The sequence below is a fragment of the Coregonus lavaretus genome, assembly GCF_964263955.1.
Source record: "Coregonus lavaretus genome assembly, chromosome: 9".
NCBI lineage: Eukaryota > Metazoa > Chordata > Actinopteri > Salmoniformes > Salmonidae > Coregonus > Coregonus lavaretus.
The window spans coordinates 4,960,515-4,979,233 of NC_139996.1; the positions used below are offsets into that span (position 1 = coordinate 4,960,515).

At 43.1% G+C, this 18,719-nt stretch overlaps 1 protein-coding gene across 1 annotated transcript in view; it reads right to left on the minus strand.

The window, feature by feature from the left end:
* Window positions 1–331: 331 nt before the first annotated feature.
* Window positions 332–18,719, minus strand: part of atp8b4 (ATPase phospholipid transporting 8B4) — a gene marked incomplete at its 3' end in the record, with an annotated part of 53,672 nt that continues 35,284 nt past the window's right edge. Inside the window, exons 18-29 of the mRNA XM_084168612.1 lie at window positions 16,421–16,585; window positions 15,107–15,218; window positions 14,767–14,872; window positions 13,525–13,666; window positions 11,767–11,950; window positions 7,704–7,927; window positions 7,382–7,465; window positions 6,625–6,870; window positions 3,579–3,717; window positions 3,270–3,400; window positions 757–906; window positions 332–409 (exon numbers count right to left, since the gene is read on the minus strand). Of these exons, the coding sequence (XP_084024738.1) occupies window positions 332–409; window positions 757–906; window positions 3,270–3,400; window positions 3,579–3,717; window positions 6,625–6,870; window positions 7,382–7,465; window positions 7,704–7,927; window positions 11,767–11,950; window positions 13,525–13,666; window positions 14,767–14,872; window positions 15,107–15,218; window positions 16,421–16,585 (1,761 nt within the window). The remainder of the gene's footprint in view (window positions 410–756; window positions 907–3,269; window positions 3,401–3,578; window positions 3,718–6,624; window positions 6,871–7,381; window positions 7,466–7,703; window positions 7,928–11,766; window positions 11,951–13,524; window positions 13,667–14,766; window positions 14,873–15,106; window positions 15,219–16,420; window positions 16,586–18,719) is intronic.

Genomic DNA, 18,719 nt, shown 5'->3' on the forward strand with positions numbered 1-18,719 from the left:
AATTTTAGAATAAGGCTGTAACGTAACAAAATGTGGAAGAAGTCAAGGGGTCTGAATACTTTGCGAAGGCACTGTATGTAGCCAATCGGTCCAATGTGGGAATCGAACCCGCAACCCTGATGTTGACCGCACCATGCTTTAACTCTTACTCACTGAGCCAGGTGTAGATGCACTGATCATAACTTGATAGGATCATCTTATACTCTAAACTGTTTTTTTTTCAATATTAAAACTGGATGTAAGGGTCATGTCTGAACTACCCCATTGGAATTACAATTAGTCCATTAGAGTCTGTTGAGTTCTAGTGTTGCCTTCCGAGGTTCCGTAGGCCTCAGCAGAGACACAGGCTACCGGTGTTTCCCCCTTCCTCTTCAACGTGCTCTCTATCAAACTTCTGCTGTTGTGGACCCTACCAGGGGACGATGGGGACAGGGGTGGGGAGGGGCCAGCGGTGCTGGCGGTGACCTTAATGTTGTTAGAAAAATAAAAGTCAAGTTACGCACTTGAAATACAGGCTTACACTCTATCTAGAACCTAAAATGTTTATTCCGCTGTCCCCATGGGGGAAACCTTTGAAGAACCCTTTTGGGTTCCACGTAGAACCCTTTCCACAGAGGATTCTACATGGAACTTAAAAGGATTCTATCTGAAACCCAAAAGGGTTATTCAAAGGGTTCTCCCATAATGGAGAGAGGAGAACTGACGTTTTGGCACTACACTACATACTTTTATTTTGTATTAGTTTATTTGACAGACCTTCATGTTCTTCCCTGAGGTTATGAGCTCTCCATAGCCCTGTTGGTGGGAGAAGGCATAGGCCGAGCGTCGAGAGCTGGTCCTCCGAACGCGTCTCAGGTTCTGCTCCTGGGGACGCAGCTTTCTGCTGGCCTGCTGCAGGCACCGCACCTGGGGAAGGAGGACAACAACAGTGAGTACGGTTATTGTGGATAGTCAGATTAATGTAATAGTTTGACTAAAACGTTTACATGCTTTGCAAGAAGAACGATTTCCCTAATAATCTGGTTTACATGGACACATCTGAAATCAGGCTACCCGATGGGACTCTGATAAATGCAGAAAATCACCAATCAAAATAAACGTTCTACCACAGCGACCATGTTATTTTTGCGAAGCCTATTTGATTCTGAGTTCGGACATTTAACATTTGTATGTGAAAACTATTTCTAAGATGCGTACTTTCAGTTTTTCTGAACTCACTTCACTCGCGCATAAGAGGGAGGCTTGTGCTGCTGGTGCTGCCACATGAGCAGATCAAATACACCTCTGGAACGCCGATTAAGCTGTTTACATGTCTAATAATTTGAAAGATTGCTCAGACAACCAGATGTTTTAATCCTCATATGCTTACTTTGATTTTGACTTTACAACAATTAAGATAAGCAGAGTAAGGTGTTTGCATGACTATTGTATAACCTGCCTACTGTCATAATCAATTTTATATCGAGTTATTCCTGTGCATGTAAACATACTCAGTGTCAAATGGCTTTGTCTGCTGACTATATGATAGAGAGGACATACAGTGCCTTCAGGAAGTAGAAAGTATTCACACTCCTTGACTTTTTCCACATTTTGTTGTGTTACAGCCTGAATTTAAAATCGATTCCATTTAGATTTTGTGTCACTCAATACCCCATAATGTCAAAGTGGATTTCTTAAAAAAAAAAATTTTATTTTTTTTATTAGAAAGGAAAAGCTGAAATGTCTTGAGTCAATAAGTATTCAACCCCTTTGGTATGGCAAGCCTAAATAAGTCCAGGAGTAAAAATGTGCTTAACAAATCACATAATACGTTGCATGGACTCACTCTGTGTGCAATTATAGTGTTTAACATGATTTTTGAATGACTACCTCGTCTCTGTACCCCACACATAAAATTAACCTTCAGTAGAGCAGCACATTTCAACCACAGATTCAACCACAAAGACCAGGGAGGTTTTCCAATGCCTCATAAAGAAGGGCACCTATTGGTAGATGGGTAAAAAAATAAATACATTGAATATCCATTTGAGCATGGTGAAGTTATTAATTACACTTTGGATGGTGTATCAATATTCCCAATCACTACAAAGATACAGGCGTCCTTCCTAACTCAGTTGTCGGAGAGGAAGGAAACCCCTCAGGGATTTCATCATGAGGCCAATGGTGACCTTAAAACTGTTAGAGTTGAATGGCTGTGATAGGAGAAAACTGAGGATGGATCAACAACATTGTAGTTACTCCACAATACTAACCTAATTGACAGAGTGAAAAGAAGGAAGCATGTACAGAATAAAACTATCCCAAAACATGCATCCTGTTTGCAATAAGGCACTAAATATTGGAGTAATACTGCAAAAAATGTGGCAAAGAAATGAACTTTTTGTCCTGAATACAAAACGTTATGTTTGGGGCAAATCCAACACATCACTGAGTACCACACTTCATATTTTCAAGCATAGGGGTGGCTGCATGGTGTTATGAGTATGATTGTCATTGGCAAGTACTAGGGAGTTATTTAGGATAAAAAGAAACGTAACAGGCAAAATCCTAGAGTAAAAATAGTTTTAGTCTGCTTTCCAAAAGACACTGGGAGACAAATTCACCTTTCAGCAGGACAATAACCTAAAACACAAGGACAAATATACACTGGAGTTGCTTCCAAAGACAACATTGACTGTTCCTGAGAGTCCTAGTTACAGTTTTGACTTAAATCTGCTTGAAAATCTAATGTCAAGACTTGAAAATGGTTGTCTAGCAATGATCAACAACCAATTTTACAAAACTTGAAGAATTTTGAAAATAATAATGGGAAAATATTGTACAATCCAGGTGTGCAAAGCTCTTAGAGACTTACCCAGAAAGACTTGCAGGTGTAACTGCAGCCAAAGGTGATTCTAACATGTATTTTCTCAGGGGTGTAAATACTTATGTAAATGTGATATTTCTGTGTTTCATTTTCAATAAAATAGCAAAAAACGTTTAAAAAAAATGTGTTTACTTTGTCATTATGGGGTATTGTGTGTAGATGGGTGAGAAAAATATATATTTAATCCATTTTGAATTCAGGCTGTAACACAACAAAATGTGGAATAAGTCAAGGGGTATGAATACTTTCTGAAGGCACTGTATACCTCATAGAAATCAAGAAGAAGAAGAAGAACTACTTCAGTGATTTTGATTTCTTCTCTTTCATTGGCATGTTTAGTGTGATGCTTCCCCCTGTCCCTAGTGGTGTACACTACAGTGTGTGTCAATCAAGTTCCCTTTACCTTGTCTGTCAGAGTGGGGTAAAGGTCTGTCTTCAGAAAGCGAACTGCCAACCCGGGCATGACACACGCCACAGTGGTCAGCATTATAACCAGCCACACACTCTTCTGAGTCAGGCAGTTACGGGCTGTGCCTGGGAAAACCACAACAAAACACAACCCTCGGACTCAAAAAAATGCTCTTGTACAGTTTCATGTATCATTATTGTACTCAAGATTTAAAACTGAATTACACTAGGTTACTGTAAAGCACTGATGTAAAAAAAATAAAAAAGTGCTTTGTAAATACATGTGATTGATTGATTGACTCACCAATGAAAGGGAAGTGGCTGGGGAATATGCTGAAGAGGCCGTCACTGTGCATTGCGAATAGAATGGCAAAGTAGACAGCCAGGCTACCCCACACAAAGACGTGGTTCACTGCAGTCCAATAGGAGGTGTCCAGTCCAATCTGTAACCGAACAAAACAACTGCATGTTCATATCACGTACTGCATGTCAGTAAACGGTTACATGTTCATATCTTGTATATCAGCAAGTTAGATTTTAGTTAGTTAATAATGCAGTGTTTTGAGAATAACCATTCACCTGGGTCATCTCCCACTAACAGCACCTGGAGGCATTTTCTTATTTTTCTTCTGATTTAATCGTTTATATCATTGCCGTAGCAACCAAAAGGCATTACAATACATTCATTACAGATTTCACAACATATAAAGTGTGTGCCCTCAGGCCTCTACTCTACTACCACATATCTATAACACAAATCAAATCAAATCAAATCAAATTTTATTGGTCACATGCGCCGAATACAACAGGTGCAGACATTACAGTGAAATGCTTACTTACAGCCCTTAACCAACAGTGCATTTATTTTAAACAAAAAAGTAAGAATAAAACAACAACAAAAAAGTGTTGAGAAAAAAAGAGCAGAAGTAAAAAATAAAGTGACAGTAGGGAGGCTATATATACAATAGAATAAAGTGACAGTAGGGAGGCTATATATACAGGGGGGTACCGTTGCATAGTCAATGTGCGGGGGCACCGGCTAGTTGAGGTAATATGTACATGTGGGTAGAGTTAAAGTGACTATGCATAAATACTTAACAGAGTAGCAGCAGCGTAAAAGGGATGGGGTGGGGGGGCAGTGCAAATAGTCCGGGTAGCCATGATTAGCTGTTCAGGAGTCTTATGGCTTGGGGGTAGAAGCTGTTGAGAAGTCTTTTGGACCTAGACTTGGCACTCCGGTACCGCTTGCCGTGCGGTAGCAGAGAGAACAGTCTATGACTAGGGTGACTGGAGTCTTTGACAATTTTGAGGGCCTTCCTCTGACACCGCCTGGTATAGAGGTCCTGGATGGCAGGGAGCTTTGCCCCAGTGATGTACTGGGCCGTACGCACTACCCTCTGTAGTGCCTTGCGGTCAGAGGCCAAGCAGTTGCCATACCAGGCGGTGATGCAACCAGTCAGGATGCTCTCGATGGTGCAGCTGTAGAATTTTTTGAGGATCTGAGGACCCATGCCAAATCTTTTTAGTCTCCTGAGGTGTTGCAGTCATTTCAGTCGCTGTAGTAGCTGACGTGTGTGTATGTGTGTATAGTGCGTATGTTGTCGTGTGTTTGTATGGATGTGTCCATGTTTGTGTTGCTTCACAGTCCCCGCTGTTCCAAAAGGTGTCTTTTTATCTGTTTTTTTTATCTAATTTTACTGCTGGCATGAGTTACTTGATGTGGAATAGAGTTCCATGCAGTCATGGCTCTACGTAGTACTGTGCTCCTCCCATAGTCTGTTCTGGACTTGGGGACTGTGAAGAGACTTCTGGTGGAAAGTCTTGTGGGGTATGCATGGGTGTCCGAGCTGTGTGCCAGTAGTTCAAACAGACAGCTCGGTGCATTCAACATGTCAATACCTCTCACAAATACAAGTAGTGATGAAGTCAATCTCTCCTCCACTTTGAGCCAAGAGAGATTGACATGCATATTATTAATGTTAGCTCTCTGTGTACATCCAAGGACGAGCTGTGCTGCCCTGTTCTGAGCCAATTGCAATTTTCCTAAGTCCCTCTTTGTGGCACCTGACCACACGACTGAACAGTAGTCCAGGTGCGACAAAACTAGGGCCTGTAGAACCTGCCTTGTTGATAGTGCTGTTAAGAAGGCAGAGCAGCGCTTTATTATAGACAGACTTCTCCCCATCCTAGCTACTGTTGTATCAATATGTTTTGACCATGACAGTTTACAATCCAAGCAGTTTAGTCTCCTCAACTTGCTCAATTTCCACATTATTCATTACAAGATTTAGTTGAGGTTTAGGGTTTAGTGAATGATTTGTCCTAAATACAATGCTTTTAGTTTTTGAAATATTTAGGACTAACTTATTCCACCCATTCAGAAACTAACTGCAGCTCTTTGTTAAGTGTTGCAGTCATTTCAGTCGCTGTAGTAGCTGACGTGTATAGTGTTGAGTCATCCGCATACATAGACACACTGGCTTTACTCAAAGCCAGTGGCATGTCGTTAGTAAAGATTGAAAAAAGTAAGGGGCCTAGACAGCTGCCCTGGGGAATTCCTGATTCTACCTGGATTATGTTGGATAGGCTTCCATTAAAGAACATCCTCTGTGTTCTGTTAGACAGGTAACTCTTTATCCACAATATAGCAGGAGGTGTAAAGCCATGACACATACGTTTTTCCAGCAGCAGACTATGGTCGATAATGTCAAAAGCTGCACTAAAGTCTAATAAAACAGCCCCCACAATCTTTTTATCATACATTTCTCTCAGCCAATCATCAGTAATTTGTGTAAGTGCTGTGCTTGTTGAATGTCCTTCCCTATAAGCGTGCTGAAAGTCTGTTGTCAATTTGTTTACTGTAAAATAGCATTGTATCTGGTCAAACACAATTTTTTCCTAAAGTTTACTAAGGGTTGGTAACAGGCTGATTGGTCGGCTATTTGAGCCAGTAAAGGGGGCTTTACTATTCTTAGGTAGGGGAATAACTTTTGCTTCCCTCCAGGCCTGAGGTCCCACACTTTCTAGTAGGCTTAAATTGAAGATATGGCAAATAGGAGTGGCAATATCGTCCGCTATTATCCTCAGTAATCTTGTCAGACCCCGGTGGCTTGTCATTGTTGATAGACAACAATACTTTTTTCACCTCTTCCACACTTACTTTACGGAATTCAAAATTACAATGCTTGTCTTTCATAATTTGGTCAGATATTCTTGGATGTATAGTGTCAGCATTTGTTGCTGGCATGTCAAGCCTAAGTTTGCTAATCTTGCCAATCAAAAAATCATTAAAGTAGTTGGCAATATCAGTGGGTTTTGTGATGAATAACCCATCTGACTATGCCTCTTACCTGAATGCTCACCACTATGACCAAGGATGTTGCTATGGTGACGGCGAAAGCCTGCTGGTCTGAGATGTGTGATCCGTCGTCACTGACGGCGAGGCAGAAGGCTCCATAGGGGATGAAGAAGAGGAGGAAGGAGGTCCCCATCCCCTGCAGTGTACACAGGAAGAACTGTCTCTTATTGAACAGGAGGTTGAGCTGCCCTGGACGGTACAGGCTGGGGAAGCGGTGGCTGTTGGCTTCGTTCACATCCTGGGGAAGAAAATAGTTTTTGTGATGACAGGTATGTGTGTGTGTGTGTGTGTGTGTACGTACGCTGGACTACATTGTCTGGTTTCCCGGATACAGATTTAGCCTAAGTCCTGGACTAATTAGCACTTTAATGGACTTTCTCCATTGGGTAGGCTTTTTAGTTCAGAACTAGGCTTAACCTGTGTCCAGGTCAGTTTACCGGCTCTAAATTATATTGACTAATGGGTTAGAGTTGGGTGAGGATAAGGTTAGTTATTAAGGTTTAGGTGGGGTAGAGGTAGAGGTAGTTGGACGTTTATAGAGTCCCTAAGGAGGAGAGCAGAGCAAAAAGGGGATCTAAAAACATGACATATTCACCTGTATGACTGGACAGAATCTTGAAAAGAAAAATGAAAGAAAGAAAGAAAGAAAGAAAAGGAAAGTGAAAGAAAATAAAAGCTTGGTGGGTTGCCATTGGAAACTGATGAAAAGATACACGGAGTTCTTGTATGTAGTTTACACCAGTTCTTACCTGATCAAAAAGCCCCATGGCCAGAACTGGCAGGGATGTGTAGACTATATTGAAGAGAGTGATAAACCACTGGTCATAAACCGTCTAAGAAGAGAAGATGGAATAAAGTGAAGATAAAAATGCACACAAAATGTTTACAATTATAAAACATAGATATACTATAATGTTGTATTGCTCTTTGCCCCAATGCAATAGCATTTGTATATGATTATTGTTTTTTTATTTTCAAGAGACATTGGAGAAAGACAACTACCGTAAGTACATTTAGTTCCTACGTTTTCCCCAAATAAAAACACACTTTTTTTATGTCACTTTTATTTACCTGAGCTGAGAAACCACAGAAGAAGCCGAACCAGAAGTGCACCACGGTGAAGGCAAAGTTCTTGTAGAAGAAGTAGAACAGGAAGTTGCACATGCGGAAATAGGACCAGCGGCCATGGACCAGCAGGAGACGCTGCAGATAGCGGAACTGGGCGAAGGAGTAGTCGGAGGCTAGCACAGCCTGCATGCCCTCCTGACCTGATATACCTACACCTATATGAGCAGCTGGAGAGAGAGAGAGAGACAGAGAGAGAGAGAGAGAGAGACAGAGAGAGAGAGAGAGAGACAGAGAGAGAGAGAATCCTCAATGAAATGATAAAATATACAGACGACAAATTCCAATTCTTAAACTCTTTAACATCATCCTTAGCTCTGGCATCTTCCCCAATATTTGAAACCAAGGACTGATCACCCCAATCCACAAAAGTGGAGACAAATTTCACCCCAATAACTACCGTGGGATATGTGTCAACAGCAACCTTGGGAAAATCCTCTGCATTATCATTAACAGCAGACTCATACATTTCCTCAGGAAAACAATATACTGAGCAAATGTCAAATTGGCTTTTTACCAAATTATCGTACGACAGACCACGTATTCACCCTGCACACCCTAATTGACAAAACAAACAAACCAAAACAAAGGCAAAGTCTTCTCATGCTTTGTTGATTTCAAAAAAGCTTTTGACTCAATTTGGCATGAGGGTCTGCTATACAAATTGATGGAAAGTGGTGTTGGGGGAAAAACATACAACATTGTAAAATCCATGTAAACAAACAACAAGTGTGTGGTTAAAATTGGCAAAAGACACACACATTTCTTTCCATAGGGCCGTGGGGTGAGACAGGGATGCAGCTTAAGCCCCACCCTCTTCAACATATATATCAACAAATTGGCGAGGGCACTAGAACAGTCTGCAGCACCCGGCCTCACCCTACTAGAATCTGAAGTCAAATGTCTACTGTTTGCTGATGATCTGGTGCTTCTGTCCCCAACCAAGGATGGCCTACAGCAGCACCTAGATCTTCTGCACAGATTCTGTCAGACCTGGGCCCTGACAGTAAATCTCAGTAAGACAAAAATAATGGTGTTCCAAAAAAGGTCCAGTTGCCAGGACCACAAATATAAATTCCATCTAGACACCGTTGCCCTAGAGCACACAAAAAACTGTACATACCTCGGCCTAAACATCAGCGCCACAGGTAACTTCCACAAAGCTGGTGAACGCTCTGAGTGACAAGGCAAGAAGGGCCTTCTATGCCGTCAAAAGGAACATAAAATTCAACATACCAATTAGGATCTGGCAAAAAATACTTGAATCAGTTATAGAACCCATTGCCCTTCATGGTTGTGAGGTTTGGGGTCAGCTCACCAACCAATAATTCACAAAATGGGACAAACACCATATTGAGACTCTGCATGCAGAATTCTGCAAAAATATCCTCAGTGTACAACGTAAAACACCAAATAATGCATGCAGAGCAGAATTAGGCTGATACCCGCTAATGATCAAAATCCAGAAAAGAGCCGTTAAATTCTACAACCACCTAAAAGGAAGTGATTCCCAAACCTTCCATAACAAACTCAGTGAGCATAGCCTTGCTAGTGAGAAAGGCCGCCGTAGGCAGACCTGGCTCTCAAGAGAAGACAGGCTATGTGCACACTGCCCACAGAATGAGGTGGAAACTGAGCTTCACTTCCTAACCTCCTGCCATATTAGAGACACATATTTCCCTCAGATTACACATATCCACAAAGAATTTGAAAACAAACCCAATTTTGATAAACTCCCATATCTATTGTCTGAAATACCACAGTGTGCCATCACAGCAGCAAGATTTGTGACCTGTTGCCACAAGAAAAGGGCAACCAGTGAAGAACAAACACCATTGTAAATACAACCCATATTTATGTTTATTTATTTTCCATTTTGTATTTTAACTATTTGCACATAGTTACAAACTGTATATAGACATAATATGATATATGAAATGTCTCTATTATTTTGGAACTTTTGTGAGTGTAATGTTTACTATTGACTTGTTATTGTTTATTTCACTTTTGTTTATCCATTTCACTTGCTTTGGCAATGTAAACATATGTTTCCCATGTCAATAAAGCCCCTTGAATTGAATTGAAACCGAGAGAGAAAGAGAGCACAATTTTGTGCAACTTCTGGCACGCGTTTACAGTGAACACTGAGGCAGTACCCTTACAGTTTTAGACAGTAGCCAATAGACTATTGTGGCTATTTGAGCATAATCTAGGCCTACCAACAAAACCAATGGAGCAAATCCCATAACATTTACACATGGAAATAGCTTTTGATTTCTATGTCAAGCAAAGAGGCACTGAGTTTGAAGGTAGGCCTTGAAATACATCCACAGGTACACCTCCGATTGACTCAAATGATGTCAATTAGCCTATCAGAAGCTTCTGACTTCAACTGAATTGCTATGAAGCCCCTAAATAAGATCTGGTGCAACCAATTACCTTCAGAAGTCACATAATTAGTTAAATAAAGTACACATGTGTGCAATCTAAGTGTCACATGATCTGTCACATGATCTCAGTATATATACACCTGTTCTGAAAGGCCCCAGAGTCTGCAACACCACTAAGCAAAGGGCACCACCAAGCAAGCGGCACCATGAAGACCAAGGAGCTCTCCAAACAGGTCAGGGACAAGGTTGTGGAGAAGTACAGATCAGGATTGGGTTATAAAAAAATATCCGAAACTTTGAACATCACACGGAGCACCATTAAATCCATTATTAAACAATGGAAAGAATATGGCACCACAACAAACCTGCCAACCAAAACTCACGGACCAAGCAAGGAGGGCATTAATCAGAGAGGCAACAAAGAGACCAAAGAAAACCCTGAAGGAGCTGCAAAGCTCCACAGCGGAGATTGGAGTATCTGTCCATAGGACCACTTTAAGCCGTACACTCCACAGAGCTGGGCTTTACGGAAGAGTGGCCAGAAAAAAGCCATTGCTTAAAGAAAAAAATAAGCCAACACGTTTGGTGTTCGCCAAAAGCCATGTGGGAGACTCCCCAAACATATGGAAGAAGGTACTCTGGTCAGATGAGACTAAAATGGAGCTTTTTGGCCATCAAGGAAAACGCTATGTCTGGCGCAAACCCAACACCTCTCATCACCCCGGGGATGTTTTTCATCGGCAGGGACTGGGAAACTGGTCAGAATTGAAGGAATGATGGATGGTGCTAAATACAGGGAAATTCTTGAGGGAAACCTGTTTCAGTCTTCCAGAGATTTGAGACTGGGACGGAGGTTTACCTTCCAGCAGGACAATGACCCTAAGCATACTGTTAAACCAACACTCAAGTGGTTTAAGGGGAAACATTTAAATGTCTTGGAATGGCCTAGTCAAAGCCCAGACCTCAATCCAATTGAGAATCTGTGGTATGACTTAAAGATTGCTGTACACCAGCGGAACCCATCCAACTTGAAGGAGCTGGAGCAGTTTTGCCTTGAAGAATGGGCAAAAATCCCAGTGGCTAGATGTGCCAAGCTTATAGAGACATACCCCAAGAGATTTGCAGGTGTAATTACTGCAAAAGGTGGCTCTACAAAGTATTGACTGTGAATAGTTATGCACGCTCAAGTTTTCTGTTTTTTTGTCTTATTTCTTGTTTGTTTCACAAAAAATATATTTTGCATCTTCAAAGTGGTAGGCATGTTGTGTAAATCAAATGATACAAACCCCCCAAAAATCCATTTTAATTCCAGGTTGTAAGGCAACAAAATAGGAAAAATGCCAAGGGGGGTGAATACTTTCGCAAGCCACTGTATGTAACACTAATGCTCAAAATCCTCTTCTCCTCATGAAACATACATCATATTCACACCAGATTTTGTATTTAGACACACGATTGCACATAAAGGAAGATAGTTCCTACATGATAGAGGGCCTGCTTTGTTTTTTCAACTGATCTTGTGTCCTTCCTGTCATCCTGTGAACCCCGTTCATTGCTGCTCATATCTGCTGCTGACTGAGAAACACCGTGAGCTGAATATAATGTAACCTGTGTATTACTCTTGATCATGCTGACGTCGTTGGCCCCGTCTCCTATGGCCAGAGTCACGGCCATCTTGTTTGTCTTGACCAGCTCCACCACCTGGGCCTTCTGCATGGGAGTCACCCTACAGCAGATCACTGTCTTACACAGACAGGCTGTCTCCAGAAGGACCTGCTCCAGGTCAGGCTCCAGGGCATGGGCCTACAGGGGGGATTAATAGAATAGAATAGAATAGAATAGGAGAGGAGAGGAGAGGAGAGGAGAGGAGAGGAGAGGAGAGGAGAGGAGAGGAGAGGAGAGGAGAGGAGAGGAGAGGAGAGGAGAGGAGAGGAGAGGAGAGGAGAGGAGAGGAGAGGAGAGGAGAGGAGAGGAGAGGAGAGGAGAGGAGAGGAGAGGAGAGGAGAGGAGAGGAGAGGAGAGGAGAGGAGAGGAGAGGAGAGGAGAGGAGAGGAGAGGAGAGGAGAGGAGAGGAGAGGAGAGGAGAGGAGAGGAGAGGAGAGGAGAGGAGAGGAGAGGAGAGGAGAGGAGAGGAGAGGAGAGGAGAGGAGAGGAGAGGAGAGGAGAGGAGAGGAGAGGAGAGGAGAGGAGAGGAGAGGAGAGGAGAGGAGAGAGAAGGAAGAGAGAGGATAAGAGGAGAGGAGAGGAGAGGAGAGGAGAGGAGAGGAGAGGAGAGGAGAGGAGAGGAGAGGAGAGGAGAGGAGAGGAGAGGAGAGGACAGGAGAGGAGAGGAGAGGAGAGGAGAGGAGAGGAGAGGAGAGGAGAGGAGAGGAGAGGAGAGGAGAGGAGAGGAGAGGAGAGGAGAGGAGAGGAGAGGAGAGGAGAGGAGAGGAGAGGAGAGGGGAGGGGATAACATTTTATAAGATTTTATTGTCCATTTGGTTAGAATGGAAATGATCTTGTGCCTTTCTCCACAACACCCCCAGAGACACAGACACATTAGGCCTGTTAAACAACCATTATCACCACCCTGCAGTGTTAACCAGTTCTGTGGTGTTAACATCCCAGCCCTCCTGCAGAGCAGAGCCAGGGCGTAGCAGAACAGTGTGGGCTCAGCGTGTGTACCGAGTACAGAGTGTGAGACAGGTCAGGACTAGGAGCAGAGCAGTGAGTCTCTGTCTGCTGATGAGAAGTCTAGAAGCCAGTTGCAAATCAATTGCCCAGTATTGGGACAATAAAGCGTTTACGAATTTGAATCTGAGACACAGCTCTAGGACTAGATGCTGTAATGATGTGAGGCTCTGTTTGCTGATGAGAAGCCTGGGCAACCAACCACTCAGGGCAGTGTGTCTGTCTGCCAGATGTCTTAACGACAGCCTCTCTCGCAGAGATGGGGGACTCCCTAATCACCAGCAGTCTGCTCATTAGAAACTAAGCAGACTCAGCAGACGCCACAGGAGCAGAGATATTATACGGTCCATACCAGATAGACACACACCCATACACACAACCCACATTCAACACCAGGTAAAGAAACATTATCCTGAGCATATCGCATAGACTCACACCCATACACACAACCCACATTCAACACCAGGTAAAGAAACATTATCCTGAGCATATCGCACAGACTCACACCCATACACACAACCCACATTCAACACCAGGTAAAGAAACATTATCCTGAGCATATCGCATAGACTCACACCCATACACACAACCCACACACAACCCACAGGGATGAAAATATAGTCCAGGCATCTGGTTTGGAAACCCATGTCACTGTATGTAGAGTAACAAAGGGTAGCAACAGCATGGGGGGAGGGGAGCCTCCTTACCAGACTGTGTCCATTGATGATTAAGGCATATTCCGCTATGATGGTTTCTTCAAACACAGAATCATCTGAGAACTCGTCTGTCTTCTCCACATCTGCAGTACTGCTAACTCTGCTCAGGCCCAGGATGTGCTCCTTAGCACTCCTAAAGAAGGAGGGGAGGGGGGCATAAACAGATGAGAGATTTAAATTTTAGTCATTTAGCAGACGCTCTTATCCAGAGCGACTTACAGTTAGTGAATACATATATATTCTATTTTTTTATACTGGCCCCCCGTGGCAATCGAACCCACAACCCTGGCGTTGCAAACGCCATGCTCTATCAACTGAGCTACATCCCTGCCGGCCAGGTCGCAGTCGTAAATGAGAACCTGTTCTCAACTGGCTTACCTGGTTAAATAAAGGTGAAATAAAAAATTCCCTCCCCTACCCTGGACGACGCTGGGCCAATTGTGCGCCGCCCATGAGTCTCCCGGTCGCGGCCGGCTGCGACAGAGCCTGGATTCGAACCAGGATCTCTAGTGGCACAGTTAGCACTGCGCCACTCAGGAGATGCGGCTGTCTCTCAGCTACCCTGCGATGAATGCACTGACTGTAGTCACTCTGGATAAGAGCCGTCTGGCTAAACGACTCACGTGTCAATTTAATGTTTAACCATAGAAATAGAACAACGCTACAATGAATGTTCACGATCTGAAAAGAAAATGGATGGTTCTCTCTATTCTACTCTGTCTCTCTACCCCTCTCACTCAGATAGAGAACGACCGATGGGGCCAATGGGGCTGGCTGGCATGGTGATAGCTTCCCTCTGGGATCAACTGTTGGGGGAATAACACGTTGTTTAGTCCAGCTAAAGTAAAGGAGGAAACAGAATGCCCTGGGGACCTTGTCACGTGACCCAGTCAGCCAGCCTGCGCTCACTAACTAACTCTCATTCTTTGACTCTCAAAAAAGCTGCTGGGGGGGAGCAGGTTTGCCTTTTTACCTGCAGGTCAATCAATCAAATGTATTTTTTTTATTTTTTATAAAAGCCCTTTTTTTTACGATCAGCAGTTGTCACAAAGTGCTTTTACAGAAACCAGCCTAAAACCCCCCCAGAGAGCCTGCAATGCAGATGCAGATGATTGATTACCTGCAGGTGTAATCGTGACTGAGAGAGTACGTTTCATTGGCCAGAGGCCTGAGAGAGTATGTTTCATTGGCCAGAGGCCTGAGAGAGTATGTTTCATTGGCCAGAGGCCTAACCTGAGTTGCTGCTGCACCTCCGAGGAGGTGTGTCCTGATATTATGAACACTTCGCTCATGTCGTCTCTCAGCATGTTGCAGGAGTAGCCGATGTTCATCGCCGTCTCTACAACCGCAGAACATGTCACGTTACCTCCAGTTTTCATGTACAGTATTGTCAAATGTATCATTGGACACTGAATAAAAAATATATTACTGTGAAATGCCCTTTCTTGCAAGCTCTCTCCCAACAATGCAGTAAATCTATCTCAGTAGTACTCTAAAGTAAAGTAAAGTATTTTGTAGAGGGAGTAAACTTTGATGGTTCAAAACATCGGTCCATCCCTTCATTGGCGCTTACCTAACTTATCCCCGGTGAGAACCCAGATCTTGATGTTGGCCAGGGTCAAACAGGCGATGGTTTCAGGAACCCCCTCCTGCAGTTTGTCTTCTACTGCTGTGGCCCCTAGGAGCTTAAGAGGGGGAAAACAAACAACCAGTGGAACCCCTGAGAACACACCCACAAACCCAGCGGTTTGAAGACAGGGTCAGACATGGTGCAGCGTCCCTGGAGCAGTTTAAGGGTTGAGTGCCTTGATCAAGGGCATAACGGCAGGAGATGGCGTCTAGGATACTGTTGCCTCTGGTCAGTTTTACATCAAGCCTTTATCACCATGTAGAGAGTAGGCAGTCCTTCCTCTCTGTTCTTTATAGGTCAGTCTATATATAAGTCTATAGGTCAGTCTATATATCAGTCTATATGTCAGTCTATATATCAGTCTATATGTCAGTCTATATATCAGTCTATATATAAGTCTATAGGTCAGTCTATAGGTCAGTCTATAGGTCAGTCTATAGGTCAGTCTATAGGTCAGTCTATATGTCAGTCTATAGGTCAGTCTATAGGTCAGTCTATAGGTCAGTCTATAGGTCAGTCTATATATCAGTCTATATATAAGTCTATAGGTCAGTCTATATATAAGTCTATAGGTCAGTCTATATATCAGTCTATAGGCCAGTCTATATATCAGTCTATATGTCAGTCTATAGGTCAGTCTATATATCAGTCTATAGGTCAGTCTATAGGTCAGTCTATATATCAGTCTATATGTCAGTCTATATATCAGTCTATAGGTCAGTCTATAGGTCAGTCTATATATCAGTCTATAGGCCAGTCTATATATCAGTCTATATGTCAGTCTATAGGTCAGTCTATATATCAGTCTATAGGTCAGTCTATAGGTCAGTCTATATATCAGTCTATATGTCAGTCTATATATAAGTCTATAGGTCAGTCTATATATCAGTCTATAGGTCAGTCTATATGTCAGTCTATAGGTCAGTCTATATGTCAGTCTATAGGTCAGTCTATATGTCAGTCTATAGGTCAGTCTATATATCAGTCTATAGGTCAGTCTATAGGTCAGTCTATATATCAGTCTATATGTCAGTCTATAGGTCAGTCTATATATCAGTCTATAGGTCAGTCTATAGGTCAGTCTATATATCTGTCTATAGGTCAGTCTATAGGTCAGTCTATATATCAGTCTATAGGTCAGTCTATAGGTCAGTCTATATATCAGTCTATATGTCAGTCTATAGGTCAGTCTATATATCAGTCTATAGGTCAGTCTATATATCAGTCTATAGGTCAGTCTATAAGTCAGTCTCTTACCATCAGGCCTGTCTCTATCTCCTCGTAGAGATCAGCCAGTCCCTCCTCTCTGTTCTCTATCACAGTGCTGGCATACAGAAGCCTCTTCATCCATTCCTCTAATACATTCTCATCTAGGTCTTTGTATGCCAGGGCTAGCGTTCGCAAGCCTTCACCAGCAAACTCCTGCAACAAACATCATTCAGATTATACAATCATTCAAGGATTTTGTATTGAGATTAAGCATATTGGTTAGGACTATTTTTAAATGCATTTAGTTATGTATGTTTTGTATGCTGCTAGGTTGTTGAATCTGATCAGAGAAATGTCCTCATCATTCAGTAAACCAGATGTTCTAGTATTAGCTATATAAAATAGTTATATTAGTATATTATATTATAATAGTATTATTAGTATTAGTATTATTATTATGATTAATATATGAATATATACAGTACCAGTCAAAAGTTTGGACACACCTACTCATTCCAGGGTTTTTCTTTATTTTTACTATTTTCTACATTGTAGAATAATAATGAAGACATCAAAACGATGAAATAACACATATGGAATCATGTAGTAACCAAAAAAGTGTTAAACAAATCTTCAACAAAGATTCTTCAAATAGCCACCCTTTGCCTTGATGACAGCTTTGCATTCTCTCAACCAGCTTCACCTGGAATGCTTTTCCAACTGTCTTGAAGGAATTCCCACATATGCTGAGCACTTGTTGGCTGCTTTTCCTTCACTCTGCAGTCCAACTCATCCCAGACCATCACCATTGGGTGGAGGTCGGGGGATTGTGGAGGCCAGGTCATCTGATGCAGCACTCCATCACTCTCCTTCTTGGTAAAATAGCCCTTCCACAGCCTGGAGGTGTGTTGGGTCATTGTCCTGTTGAAAAACAAATGATAGGCCTCCCGAGTGGCGCAGTGGTCTAAGGCACTGCATCACAGTGCTAGCTGTGCCACTAGAGATCCTGGTTCGACGATAGCTGGCCACGACCGGGAGACCCATGGGGCGGCGCACAACTGGCCCAGCGTTGTCCAGGGTAGGGGAGGGTTTGGCCGGCAGGGATGTCCTTGTCCCATCGTGCTATAGTGACCCCTGTGGCGGGCCGGGCGCAGTGCACTCTGACTCGGTCGCCAGGTGTACGATGTTTCCTCCGACACATTGGTGCGGCTGGCTTCCGGGTTAAGCGGGCACTGTGTCAAGAAGCAGTGCGGCTCGGTTGGTTGTGTTTCGGAGGACGCACGACTCTCACCTTCACCTCTCCCGTGTCCGTACGGGGGTTGCAGCGATGGGACAGGGACTGTAACTACTACCAATTGGATACCATGAAATAGGGGAGAAAAAAGGGGGTAAAATACCACTAGAAGAAAAACAAATGATAGTCCCACTAAGCCCAAACCAGATGGGATGGCGTATCGCTGCAGAATGCTGTTGTAGCCATGCTGGTTAAGTGTGCCTTGAATTCTAAATAAATCACAGTGGCACCAGCAAAGCACCCCCACACCATAACACCTCCTCCTCCATGCTTTACGGTGGGAAATATACATGCGGAGATCATCCGTTCACCCACACCGCGTCTCACAAAGACACGGCAGTTGGAACCAAAAATCTCAAATTTGGTCTCCAGACCAAAGGACACATTTCCACCGGTCTAATGTCCATTGCTCGTGTTTCTTGGACGAAGCAAGTCTCTTCTTCTTGTTTGGTGTCCTTTAGTAGTGGTATCTTTGCAGCAATTCGACTATGAAGGCCTGATTCACACAGTCTACTCTGAACAGTTGATGTTGAGATGTGTCTGTTACTTGAACTCTGTGAAGCATTTATTTGGGCTGCAATTTCTGAGGCTGGTAACATTTTACATTTTAGTCATTTAGCAGACGCTCTTATCCAGAGCGACTTACATTATTTTATTTTTATTTTTTCATACTGGAATCGAACCCACAACCCTGCCGGCCATTCCCTCCCCTACCCTGGACGACGCTGGGCCAATTGTGCGCCGCCCCATGGCACAGCTAGCACTGCGATGCAGTGCCTTAGACCACTGCACCACTGAACTTGTCCTCTGCAGCAGAGGTAACTCTGGGTCTTCCATTCCTGTGGCGGTCCTCATGAGAGCCAGTTTCATCATAGCGCTTGATGGTTTTTGCGACTGCACTTGAAGAAACTTTTAAAGTTCTTGTTGTCCGTATTGACTGACCTTCATGTCATAAAATAATGATGGACTGTCGTTTCACTTTGCTTATTTGAGCTGTTCTTGCCATAATATGGACTTGGTATTTTACCAAATATGGCTATCTTCTTGTCACAA